We start from the raw sequence: 14,427 nt of genomic DNA on the forward strand, positions 1-14,427 counted from the left end.
ACATTTAAATGAATAGCTTTCACAAGATGTCACATCCTTATGTGTAGGTTGTTTTTACAAGGTTTGAATTAAGTAGCAATGTATTAAAAGACGATAAGTGATAAGGCCAAAATCATGATGAACCGAGAGTGAACCGAGAATATAAGTTTCACATTAAGTGTTTTCCATTACAAAGAAAACACAAGAAAGCACATTGCGTTCCTGTTCCGGTTTCATCTGCTTGCCTATACAAAGTATGTATCATCAGTAAGGTGTACTAAATTTCATCTTTTAATATCACTTTTGTAATACAGTAGTCAACATTTGAAGTGGACCAAAACCTTTCATCAAAGTTGTCCTAAAACCAAAACAACACCTGTTGATTGTGAATTTTACCAAGGGAACCCCGCCAAAAACCATGTATTTTACCCCCCTCCCTGAAACGCTCAAGATTTTAGTAGCAGTTGGGCAGGTTTTGTTGTGAAAACCTGGCAGCCCTGTGGCAAACCATTAGTTCAACTGCTGCACATACAAGGCGCTCCAGATGAAAAAAATGTGAAATCATTTTCATTTTGCGGTTAACAAACACTTCAACTGTTGCAACACTGAGTACTGTTTAATGACAACAGACTTAACCATTTTGATTCATGTTTGGCAGCTGTTTGACACAGCTGCCAAGCCACATTTAGTGTTTGCATCTTAATACTGTTGTAGTATTTTTCTCAAAAATATTCAATACTGGACTCAATACAGACTGTAGTAACTATTACTCAACAAGAATATCACTCCAAGTGATTTAATTTACTTACTGATAAGGCAATGGACTGTGTCGACCTGCTGCTGCTAGAAAAAAAAAAAAAAAAAAATCACACACACACAGAGAGAGATAACATAGCCATTGTACATTATATATATATATATATATATATATATATATATATATAAAAAAAAAAATGAAAAATAAACAGTAAAACATTTGTGAACTGAAAAGCTGTGACTTTACAATGTTTCCAATGCATACAATACGTAATGATCTATAGCCTGCATTTAAAATGAATAAATAGGCTACTACCACAAATTCTTAGGGAAAAAAAATCCTAGAGACGTATTGCAGATTAGCAAACACTGTAAAGAAATATGTCTTTCAGATGTAAACAAACACATTAAATAGACGTCTCTGAGATGTATGTGCGCTATCGAGTAATGACGGAGATTTATAACCGAAAAGTTCATTTAAATTACAGAGATACTACACTACTTACCGCTAACTTTACACACGTGAACTGATTAGGGTAACTGCACTCACACAGCACAGAGAATCAGCCAGCCAATAGGAAACCCCGTTTACACCTTCACACCCAATCATCTTTCAGTTTGATTATTTAAACAGTTCGTCATTAGGAAGTGGAGACACACACGCATCTCTCGCAATATAATTTATTAAAGTGAATTGGTTATTTTGAGAAAGTGAAAGAGTTAAGTATTATGTTTTTGTCTTTTTCCAATCTCCACGCTTGAAATTAAAATCGAAAGGAAAACCACGGAAAGCTGCCCTGTGCCCCGCCTGCAGAGACAGAAAAGAGTGATTTAATATTTATTTGAGTGAATTAAGAATTAAACCTCTTGCGTTCATTAATTTTTCTGGATCGCAGCTCTGTCTTACGATTAACCTTAACAACATGCAGACGCGTTTCTGTAAGAGCTTTTGCGTCTTTGCGTAATTCAGCCAGAGGGTGGCGCTATTATGTGGAATAACAGGCTCTAAATACACAGGCACAGGATGTTATCTTGTTATAACTATGTTCTGTCTTGTCTACAAACAACAAACAAATAAAGCGCAGAATTGAATAACGTGCATTTTTTTATCAGTGGTGGTTTTTAGTGGTGTGTTTCAATCAGTGTTGGGGAAAGTTACTTTTAAAAGTAATGCATTACAATTTTGCGTTACTCCCTGAAAAAGTAACTAATTGCGTTACTTTTTATGGAAAGTAATGTGTTACGTTACTTTTGCATTACTTTAAATCTGGGCAGGGCTTGCTTCTTTGTTTTTAATATAGAACAATTCTAATGTTAAAGACCTTTTACACCAAAAATGAAACTAATTCACCTCAGGCTGAAAGAAAGGTACATTTATGCAGGAGATCGCCCTTCAGTTTTATGTATATATATATATATATATATATATATATATATATATATATATATATATATATAAGAAGAAGCACAAATGTTAGTTTATCTAAAGTAATTTTTGCATCAAAGACACTGGTTAATAAAATGGGATTAAATACATAAAGGATATTTGTTTTATGTAACATTTAATTATTGCAAGGCTGTGTCATATTCTGAGTTTGCATTTCACTGTTTTTATTCATTTTGAGGAATACTCAATCTGCTTTTGTGAGTGAGATAAATTAATGCATGTTCACATGTAGTCTAGAATACAGTAACAACATGTTTACTCCCAAATTCCCGACAAGAGACTTGTCAATCAGTAAATGGGCAAACAACTGCTGTTACGTATTAGAAAAAGAAACTCAAGATATTTTCTTAGAAATCCTTTTGTCTGCCATGACTACATTTAACATGAGGTTAGAAGAGGCCCAAACAACACAGCTTGCAGTAAATATAGTAAATTGTGTCACAGGTGTACGGTCCAGGAGAAAAACATAATAAAGTTCTTTATATCAGACTGCTTATGTTCTTTCTTTTTATTTAGTACTTTTTTTTGTACTAGTTATGTTCAACAGTAATTATCAGCACACGAAAAAGAAGCAAATAGGCTTCAGGGTTGGGCCAAAGTCAAACAAAATAAACAAAACAAAATTGAGTCTACTTTTTTTCCAACATTGCTACCCTAAAAAGAAGAAGTTTGTCTAAACAAACATACAGGGACTGAACTGGCTCAGGAGCAGGTTTATTTCATGTAAACAAGATTTAGGCTGCACTCCAGGTGGGTTATGATTGGTTGAAATGGCGAGGTCACATCTGATTGGTTAAAGAGCACGACTGACGCGGACTGACTCACGTGGGAAAAGAAAAGCATCTTGCAAGAAAGTGTAGAAAATAATTACGACGATTCACACACGAATGATGACCACAGCCACACACACACATACACACATACATACACACATACATACATATATATATATATATATATATGGATGTATTTACACATACATACAGTATATGTATAGGCGTGTGTGTGTGGCTGTGGTCATCATTCGCGTGTTAATCGCCGTGTGTGTCTAATAGTATGTCATATTCTATCCCCCGATTGCGTCTATAAGTAGAGGTAATTTTCTCAAATCTGTCGCCGCCAAGTCTTTTATTTGGTCTGTTAATATTGAAACCAAGGGCTAGCTCTTCTGCTGGGGTATAGGGAGAGGGTGCCGGACCACCACCTATTTTTTTTTTTTTCTGTTCCGCCTTTTTCTTGGTTGCTGTTTTAAACCATGAAACACATTGATTTGCCAGTGTCTTAAAAGAAAATGAAGATAACTACGCTAAAGATTACTATTTTGTACGTTGTTGTACTTCACTTTTATTTGTTCCCATGTTCGCATGGGCTCACTGCTGGCTCTGACATTAAAGATGACAAAAAGAGCAATTAATACAAATAAGATTTGAGATATAATATAGTTAATCTATCTATAATATATATAGATAGATAGATAGATAGATAGATGGATAGATGGATAGATATAAGGCTCTTTTGTGCTCCTGGCGGGTTATGATTGGTTATGATATGTCAAAACATATCCTACACATTGGTTATACATGTTTAAAATCAAAAAAGAGGGCACAGAAACCTCAAGAATCAGTGAAATAATGCAGTTTGAAATTAATGTTATTAGATTAAAACTATGAACAAAAAATAAATATGTAATATAGTGAAAAAAAATAATGAATATGTGATATAGTGCTTATATTTATCAATCTCTAGTTATTTTTCTAATTAACTACTGTGTTTATGTTTACTGAATGTCTGTTCTGAGATTAATTTAATCTGACATTATTGTTCTCAAGCTGTTTTAAACACTAGATACAGATTTCTGTAAATTGTTCTGTATTTTTCAACATGCCTCGTGTTCAGTCGTATTTATTTTGTGCTGCAACTAGTAAAAAAAGAAGAGATGATCCGCTACAAAAAAAAAAAGAGCACCCAAACGGCCTGTAATTTTAATTAATTTATTGTATTGTATTTATTGTTTAATTATTTGTACTTACATTAAACTTCCCCACACTCTTGGCTTCATCTGCACTCCGTAGCACTGTATCATTTTCTTTATTCTATTTCATTCATGAGGGCTGAATAGATGATAGATTAGATAGATATGGTATAAACAGGCTAAAACCATATGCCAAAAAAAATAGGTTAAAACCATGGAACAATTTTGTAAATTATCACTGTACGACAGTACTTTTTCTTTGTAAACAGATTTTTGGGGTGGATGGGGGGGTGTGGTTGCATTTGAGTTACGCCATAATATAAAACTTTATCTGAATGTGCATATCAATTTCAGACACTTAGTTTACTTCATGTTCTTTCTCTGTCCATGCAATAAAAACATCACTGAATGAGCACAGTGAAAATGGCTGTTAATTTCAAATGGCTGCTGATTAACAGCAAATTTGTGGGTGAACTATCCTTTTGAGCCCACCTATATTAGCCAAAAAAAACAAACAAACAAAAAAAAAAACAAGCAGCAACTGTTGTATGTTCAGCTGCCTCTTTGCCACAAGTTAGAAAATCAGGTGGAGTCATTGGTAACTTAACATTAACAGTGAACTAACGTGAATCTTTTTTTTTTTTTAGTTTGTGGTCTCCTTTTCTTGTGATTGACGTCATAACACTGATGAGAGCAACCTTTAAGCTAACGTCAGTTCTTTATCACAAATTAGTTACTTTTACATCTGAAAAATAGAGAGATTATGTTACTGCTCATAAAGCATTTACTAATAGGCTTTAAAGATATATCCTGTTTAAATAGAAAGGATCTCAAGCTGTCTAGCTGAGGACATTATTGTTGCTATACCGTTAAAAGTTATTAATGAAAAATAATTTCATGGTAGCACTACAACAAACCATAATGAAATTGGATTGATGTTATGCATAATTTAAAAATTGTAACTAAAAGTTAAAATAGTGCACCTTTAACACCGTATATTAAAATGTATGTCAGCTTAAAATTGATCTTCAGCATATTGTAACGTGGACGCTGAGGCAGAGACCACATGCGGTCGTTTATTAGGGATTGTAGAAGCAGGCAAATACAGGGAGGCAGGCAAAAGGTCAGTAACCAGAGAGGCAGTCTGATCAGTAAAAAACACAATAGGGCAATCCAGGAAACAACAGTGAAAAGACAGGCTGTGGGTCCAAACCGTGATATCAGTCCAACCGGGGAAACAATACAACAGGGGTGATACAGAGAACGATAGCAAGAAGACAAGCTTTAGGTTCAAACCATGAAAGCAGTCCAATCTGACAAACAATCCAAAGGGATAATCCATAATCTCGTGAATCCAAAAGCAAGGCAAAACAGCAACAGGTAAGCAGACAGAGTAATATAGCAGAACGCTTGGTAAGGCAGGTTAACTGGCAATACTTTGCAAAGAGCAAGCACATGGTCACTGTTTAAATAGTCCCAAACAGTAAGTGAAAGTAGAAGCAGCAGAGGGAGCGTAGGCAGTCAGTACTCGGGTGAGGGCTCCCTCTGCTGGCTTGGCATTACACATATCTTAAATAACACTTAACATACTTCAAGTAGTTCCAAAATAAGACATTTAATATGCACTTATAGTACAAATACATATCAAATCTAGGCTTTCTCTGCTTCATTCTTTAATGTTTATCATGTTTTTTGACTTCCTTTATCTTTATGTTCATTCTCTCTATGTCTTGTTTAAGTTGCTCATAAAATTCATCCCATGTTTCCTGTTCTTTCTTCTTCCTCTCATCGTGATTCTGTCTTTGTTCCTCCATCATCATCTTCATTTTCTCCATCTCTTGTTTAAGTCTCTGATTATATTCACCCCACATTGCCTGTTCTTTCTTTCTCCATGAATCCTTCTCTTCTTCTCTTTGTCTTGCTTCTTGTTGTTGTTTCTCCCATTCCTCTTGTTCTCGCTTCATCTCCTCTCGTATCTTTCTGTCTTGTTCCTCTCTTTCTTTAATGTCTGTTTTATATTGTTGTTCTCTCTCTCTAAATTCTTCTTCTCTTCTCTTTCTCTCTTGATTATGATTTTGTCTTTCTTCCTCCATCATCATCTTCATTCTCTCTATCTGTTCCTCATATTTGGATTGAAGATCTGCTCTCTCTCTCTGACTTCTGTCTTCCTCCTGTTTAAGTCTCTGATTATATTCATCCCACATCGCCTGTTCTCTTTTTCTCCAGTTCTCCTCCTCTTCTTCTCTTCTTTGTCTTTCCTGTTGTTTCTGTTTCTCCCATTCCTCTCTTTCTCTCTTCATCTCCTCTTGCATCTTTCTCTCTTGTTCCTCTTTGTCTTTAATATCTCTTTTATATCGTTCTTCTTTCTCTATATATTCCTCTTCTCTTCTCTTTCTCTCTTTGTCATGTTTCTGTCTTTCTTCCTTCATTATCATCTTCATCCTCTTCACTTTCTCCATCAGTATCTTCTTCTGTTGTACTTGTATTTGTCTTTCCATTTCTCTGAACATCTTACATGAGTAGTAACTCCCTCCGTTTGCTTTCACCATGTTGTCTATCTTCTGCAGTAGATCAGTCACCTGTGTTTGGTCTCCAGTCTCTTTATTATTGAACACATGGAATCTGTTTCCACACGATTCAATCAACTTATTTAAATTAGATCCAGATTTCCCCAAATACTGTTCAATGGTTTTGTCATTGAGATCATCTCCTCTGGTGAAGAGCACCATGGTGAACATTAAAGAGCTTTCACCAAATGTCTCTTGTATGATCTTCACTGCTGTTTGTTCTTCTTGAGTAAATTTTTGTCCTAAACTGAGCACAATGATGAACACATGTGGTCCAGGCAGAATCATGGGGATGCAGTTGCTGATTTCTCTCTGGATCTCCTCATTAGTCAGATCAGTATCAAACAGTCCTGGAGTGTCGATCACAGTAATGTGTCTGCTGTTGATTTCAGCTGTCACTTTCTGACACACTTTAGTAACAGATGTTTGACAAATGTCTGATAAAAATGCTTTTCTTCCTAAGATGGTGTTTCCAGTTGAACTCTTCCCAACTCCAGTTTTTCCCAGCAGCACAATCCTCAGTTCATCTTCTGTTTCTCCTGAATCTAAAGACAGATAATAAAATTCATTGAATTTCGATTAAAGACTGCCAGTTATCCAGGTCATCAGAGAATATTGTTTATAATTTATACTCAGGGTTTCCACAGGTAACATCAAATCTAATTTAATGCCTTTTTAAATGGCATGTAATAGTGCATTGCTATCTCATGACTTGTATGTATTTTACGAGGTGGCTAATTTGTACGACCTCACTTGTACAATTTTGTACGATTTGTCTAGACCCCAGTGACAGGTAGGTTTAGGGGCGGGGTTAGGTGAAGGGCATTCGTACGAATTCATACAAATTGTGAACTCGTAAAATACGTATGACTTAGACAAAAATGTATGAATTTGTGAGGTCGTACAAAATCATACGAATTAGCCACCACGTAATACATATGAATTGCATTGAGATCAGGCTGAAGAGTAACACTAATAGTAATATTGGGAAACATTATTTCCTGTAAAATAGCTGTTTTCTATGTTAATATCTGTTAAATAAAATGTAATTGATTGCTTTGATCAAAGCTAAAATTTTCAGCATCATTTCGCCAGTCTTCAGTGTCACATGATCCTTCAGAAATCATTCGGTAACGCTTTAGATTACAACCCGCAAAGAACTACGTAATTAAACTGAATTTACGGTGTATGTTTCTGTAATTATAGTGTACCTATAAAGAACGTACATGTAGGTATACGGGAACAATATGTTATATTTGGGTAATAAGGGGATAACAAACCAGATATTCAACCTGCAAAGAACTACATAAGTATACTAAATTTGCGGTGTACGTTTTTGTAATTATAGTGTACCTATTAAAGGACGTACATGTAGGTACGGGAACAATATGTTACGTTTTGGTAATAGAGAGTAACAACCAGATATACAACCTGCAAAGAACTGCGTAAATAAACTAAAGTTACGGTGAATGTTTCGTATTTATATTGTACCTACGTGTAACTATAAGGGAACAATAGGTTACGTTTATCACAGATATACACATAATTTATAATGGATTAATTTAAAAAAAAACTTAACAGGTACCTATTCTATTAAATCGTACGTTTGGTGTATCTATACGTAAGCTTTTTAAAATTACTGGGAAATTATACTCTTGTTCCATGTAGTTACAGGGTAATTGTGCCATCTGCGGGCTGTAAATTAAAGTGGCGATTGTTCCCCTCTTGTTCAACGAAGTTACAGGGTTCAATACATATAACAACGCGACGTAAAATGTGGTTCTACAAAATGTACATTTATTTACATTTTTACAGACACTAAATGTACAATACTGACATATTTACATCATCTAAACATTTAACGTTTACATTTAATGTTACGTTTATAATGAAATTATAACATTTCATTCTGTTCTGTGTGATTTCTGTTGCCAGCTCGTTTCCAAGAATAGGTCTACATAATGTTATCATGACTACACGTTAAACCCTTAAAATAAATAATATTTCTGCAATCGTTTAATCATTCATGTAATATTAACTTCGTTTGTCGTGGTGGAACACAAAGGCGTTTTCTCTAACATGCTGTGACTAACAATAGAACCATCAAATACACCGAACACGCATCATAATTACAAATTAAACAGTTTTATTTGTGTGCTGTAACCCAGATCTTCAGAATCCATACGATTTGCGAGGACCAGAACCAAATTCAAGGCTTTGTCCGGCGATCTTCATCTCCATCTCCAGCAGCGAGTGCAGCAGCAACAGCCATAAACCCGTGCTAAAGTGCATTTTGCGACAGGAAAATCGGACGTTCATTGGCTCTCGCCTGCATTCGTCACAGATTACGACATGCCGTGTTTCTGGTGAGATGTGTTGGAATGACGCGCGGGCGCCTTCGAGGAGTGGATCAAGCAAAGAGTATAGAAGTACCAAGAGGCGAAACTCAATAGAACGCTCCATAGCAACAGTTCCGCCCATGACAGAACTGTGCTGCCGCCATTTTGGACTGACACCTACACAAAACGCCGTAGAATAATACGAGCCAGTCGCGCTTGACCAACTTACAATGACTTATGTAAAGTTTGTATATATATGTATTTATATCTAAATTAAATATTATAGACAGGTCCCCTTCACCAATTGACTAGACTGTTTCATACTGCTTACTGTTTACCAAGTAAACCGATACAATTACTGCAAACCCCATATCTATGTTCTATTGTATTTTTTTCCTTGTTAAGTTAAAAACTTAATGTAGTGAAATAACCAGATTCGATGTTTGGTAGTGATAGAGTCAGACACACTCAAATTTATTTATTCACAATGTAATTTTTTTTTATTAAAAAATACATTTATAAAAAAATGGTACACATTCATAAAAAACTGTTCAAATTTATCACAAAATATGAACACCTAGCAACCATTGTCTCAAGGACTCCAACTATTGTGAGGTCTCTGTAATTTGTCATGTATTAAGTGAACACTGAACTGAAAATAGTAATAGATCAAAATCAAATAAGCAACAGAGATCAAAACCACCACCGGCAATTGTGTTAGAAGAGATTAAGAGAGAGAATATTTTTTTTTTTTTTTTTTTTTTTTTTTTTTTTTTTTTTTTTTTTTTTTTTGTTGCAAAAGTGACCTAAGTATTGAGAAATGTGTCCTAGCGTCTGTAAAAAACTGTATTAACTGTATATAAAATTCAACCCGCCAAAGTGGTCAGTGGGAGTGACTGTGTTACCCGCTACAGCTGAAATCAACCTGCATTTGGCGAGTTGGCGGATGTTAATGTCAAGCAGTCCTGCTAACAATTTAATATGCACTGTAAAATCAATTCATAGTTAAAATATTTCCCCTTGTTATTATTATTACGTTTGTGGATCACTTGGAAACCGATGAAACGCAAAATCATGCCTGGTGGATTGATAATTGCTGTAGTTTATTGCAGCACACTGCTTACGTTTCAGCCACTTGCTCGCTCGCATCTTCTACACACTTTTTGCAGGTGTCAGTCCAAAATGGCGGCAACGCCTCCGCAGCGCCATCTATAGACTGTTGCCCATATCAGTACAGAGTTTCGCCTCTTGGTACTTCTATACTCTTTGGATCAAGACAATAATCTGGATAATATTTTCAGCGATTAACAATTTAAATTCTGCTCTGATCTACTGCACCTGAAACCTACTGTATTCCGCCAAAAAAAGACTGCGGCTGCAAACGCATCGTTATTTGGATTCCTTTTTTGTATGGCTGTTGCCATTTTTGCAATAAATAAATGATTGTGATTGCACTTTCCTGTTTTTTATATTTTTATTACTGTTCAGTCATAGTTAACGTTAGGTTTAGAGGTAGAAGTGGGATTAGCGACTATATAAAAATATTTTTTTTATAAAAAAAAACACCGAAACAGCCCTTTGTAGACACGCCCCAAAAATGACATTTTCCCAATGTCCCACTTATGCCTTTTGGAAATCAACCAACCAGATTTGGCTTTTGGCAACTAGCAACAGTCTGCAGACTGTAAATCAGGGTAAAAAAAAATCTGGACAAATGTAGTGTATTCAAGCCTTTGGATCTAGCATTGTCTACAGATTATAGATTTTAGCCAGTCATTAATTGCAAAAGATTCAACAATTATACTCACATAAAAGGTTTAGGATTATATTGTTGAGTTATTTTTAGGTAGCTTAAGTATAAATGAGTATTTATTCATGTGTGGTTCACCTATTATAGATGTGCTGTACTAAATAATCTGCAAGCTTATTACTCTATTCTCAAAAAGATGCTTTATTCAGAAACATAAATGAATGCACTCACCCGGTGTCTTGATCTTCTGCTGTAACTCTTTGATTTCATCATCTTTCACACTCAGTTTCTCTTCTAGTTCATGTCTGACTCTCTTCTCTGAAGCTCTCATATACATCTGAAGAGAATAGGGTTCGATCTTCATGCGCTCTATACAATCAAACAGGTCTGAGACCTTTTCTGAGTTTCTCTGGTCCTTTAACCCCATCACAGTGTGCAAACTCCCATAGAGACTCACAACACGCTGAGATTCTGTGGATTTCACAAAATCCGACACACGTTTGTCAGCAGTACGTTCAGTAATGAAAAGCACCATGAAGTGCTCTAGTGAGTTAAAAATTTCTTTAATCTTCTCCATTTCTGCTTTGTCTTCATTAGTAAGTAGAGTAACAGGAGTAACAAGGATGAATTGATGAACTCCAGGATCACAGAGATACAGACAGCGGTAAGTCTGACGCATCACTTCCTCCTCTGAGAGTCGAGTGAGAGCTGGAAGCTCTAGTACACTGATCTGTCGTCCATGAATCATTCCTTCTCTCTTCACACACACTTTACTCATCTCTTTCTGAGGTTTACTTGTTTTGCCTCTAAACATTTTAGACACTGAGTTGTTAAGTGTTGAATCATTTCCACACAGTACTATGTTCAGCTTTGCTTTTCCAGTAGTCGACACTGAAAACATTAATAAGAAAAAGAAAATTTAGATGAGCTTTACTAGCAGATGTAGTTCTTCTTTACATTGACTTTTATACATTTTGTTCACTAAAAGTTAAAGAATGGCAGCTGCATCGAGCCCCGTGAGCAGCAGGGACTCACTAACACTGGTTTAGTACAGTAACCAGTAGGTTATCTGTGGGCCTCTATCATTCTTCTGGTAAGCTCTTTGAAATTTATAGGGCCCCCAAAATGCTAATCCTGAGTTAACAATCTGATCTCACAGGAAATCACCAACAGAAGGAATTTTCTTCACTTTGAAGCATTTTGTCAAGCTTTGGAAATCTTCAGGTGTTTGTTTTAATGACACAAAACACAGAAACAGCTTCAACTGCTATATGCAGAGACCATTTTCTGTTCTATTCTCATAGCGATTATATTAAAAGTGTCTGACGTCACTGGTGTCACATATAAATAAGCACAAAGAAGATCTCAGCTATGACAGGCTGGAATATTTTTCAATAAATGACAACTTATCCGAATCTGTTCCTCAAACACAGTCGACGTTTGGGTTCAGAAGACTTGCATGCCTGAAGTAGTTTGAATACTGTTGACTGCATTATAGCTCTATATGATTATAATTTGAATATGTTGCTTCAGAATTATATTCATTGAGAAATGTGGTTTACAGATAAATCTGAATTAAATTAAATTTTCTTTGGATTTACAGTGGCAATATAAAAGCAAACTACTTAATTAAAAAATATACTATATTTGGGTCAATATTCTGTGCCAAATCATCTTTGCTGATCACTTTGCTGTGGCAAATCCCCTGATAAAGGGAGCAAGCCAGGGGGGAGAGAGAGAGATTATATTTGGGTCAATGACATGACACTTAAATTTTATGTCTGACTGAATTTTGGTTTAAATATATTATACAGATGCCATATATATGAGGTACCTCTCTTATGTATGGACCCAATTTAACGTTTCAAAAAGGATTAGTTATTTGTAATTTTTCTGTTATTCAATTTGTCAAAATATCATGTGGTGCGATCGTCCAGCTATAACTCTTGCTTTGGAAATGTATTTAAAATTACCCTAAATTTATTCTGATTCATTTTCTGCACTATTTGGCATGATTTCCAAAGTGTTTTGTAATCTTGCAAAATCGCTAAGCATTTGTATTTATATTTTCATCATAATATATAAACAAACTTTGTCCAATGATTTCCATTTTATGAAATATCATGTGATGTGACCATCAAGAAACTACCATTTTGGGATTTTTATGTTGAAATCCATTTAAAGATAGGACTTTGCCTAGCAATAGCAATTCACCAATGACCCATGGAAGCATCAGGCTGGTTTGTAACTCTCAAATTTGGAAAAAAAAAAAAAAATTAATGGCTGGTATGTAGTTACCACATTTGGATATCATGTGGTATGACCTCAAAAACTATGAATATTAAGTTATTTCTACAAGTATTTCCTTTTATTAGAAATTTCATAATGACCATTTGTGGGAAGCTAGATTGTTTTGTTTAGGTGGCCAATTCTGTGACTGAATTTTGACTGAATTTGAAATATCATGTATCATTATTATTGATATTATTGTTGCTACGTCCGAAAAACCATGGCGCTTTTATGACACACATCATGTTCTCAAGCAGTGAAAAATACATCACAGAGCAAAGAGGACACTGACAACATGCAAACCCAACATACAACACAGAGCTGGTTACTTTTGGTATGAAACAAAGCCTACCTGATCCAATTTTTTTTTTCTTCAGTAATTCAACTCAATGCAATTCAATTCAAATTCACTGTGCATATATATATATATATATATATATATATATATATATATATATATATATATATATATAACAGTACTCACACATATTATGTGCACACAAACTTTTAATCGTTTGATAGCCCTAATTTACATGCAATAAAACAGTTTTAAAAAAAAAAATAGAAAAGAAAAAAAAAGCCGCACATATGCGAGTAATTCACATGTTTTTTTTTTTTTTTTTTGTTTTTTTTTTTTTTTTTTTTTGTACAATATAAACTTAAAGTTAAGTCTTGACACACTCGGACTAATCATTATTTTCCTTTATAGGTGAACCATACTTTAACTCTTACAACACAACATTCTAACACATAAATGTTTAATACATCGTAATATCACTGCCAGTGATTTAATTTACTTACTGTTAGGACGATCATAAATTGAACGACGTCTCCCTGCTGCTGCTAGAAAAGAAGAAAAATCACACACATACACAAAGAAAACAGATGGTTTATCCATTAAAAATTATGTATAAAAAGCATATGCGGACTGAAAAAGCTGTCACTTCACATTGTTTGCGATTATTAATTTAACTGACTGAATACAGATTCACAGATCAACACTAATTTTCAAATAATTTTACTTATGCTCAGAACATCTACAGTGTGTCAAAATTACACTTCAACCAAGTTTAGTTTCTTCCTGGTGTCCAATGCACGATCAAACATGAATGTAAGAGCGCAATGAATAACATTTAATAAACTCAATTAAGTAAACAACTGTCTTCTGTTGGCTAATATTTAATAAATAAATCATAAATCAAGGAAAAGTTTCTGCATTTATTTCTATCCATTTGATTCTTACCTGACGCCATTTCAACGGCAACACAAATCGAAAGAAAAGCGCTGATAGACGAGAGCTGACCTCCGTCCCGTGACTGGAAAAAAAA

At 34.8% G+C, this 14,427-nt stretch overlaps 1 protein-coding gene across 2 annotated transcripts; it reads right to left on the bottom strand.

The window, feature by feature from the left end:
• Positions 1–5,234: 5,234 nt before the first annotated feature.
• On the bottom strand, positions 5,235–14,420 carry LOC127153637 (GTPase IMAP family member 8). Of its 2 annotated transcripts, none has more exons than XM_051094835.1 (4): positions 14,343–14,420; positions 13,901–13,942; positions 11,042–11,701; positions 5,235–7,266 (listed from the first exon to the last, which is right to left on the bottom strand). In XM_051094835.1, exons 1-4 carry the CDS (start codon positions 14,350–14,352, stop codon positions 5,828–5,830), a joined length of 2,151 nt encoding a protein of 716 aa, XP_050950792.1. In that variant the 5' UTR covers positions 14,353–14,420; the 3' UTR covers positions 5,235–5,827. The 2 variants fall into 2 exon arrangements, with proteins under 2 accessions (XP_050950792.1, XP_050950793.1); XM_051094836.1 differs by having other exon boundaries at positions 13,901–13,939; positions 14,343–14,401.
• Between the last annotated feature and the right edge of the window lie 7 nt (positions 14,421–14,427).

This window comes from Labeo rohita, chromosome 22 (assembly GCF_022985175.1).
Source record: "Labeo rohita strain BAU-BD-2019 chromosome 22, IGBB_LRoh.1.0, whole genome shotgun sequence".
In the NCBI taxonomy this organism is placed as follows: Eukaryota; Metazoa; Chordata; class Actinopteri; order Cypriniformes; family Cyprinidae; genus Labeo; species Labeo rohita.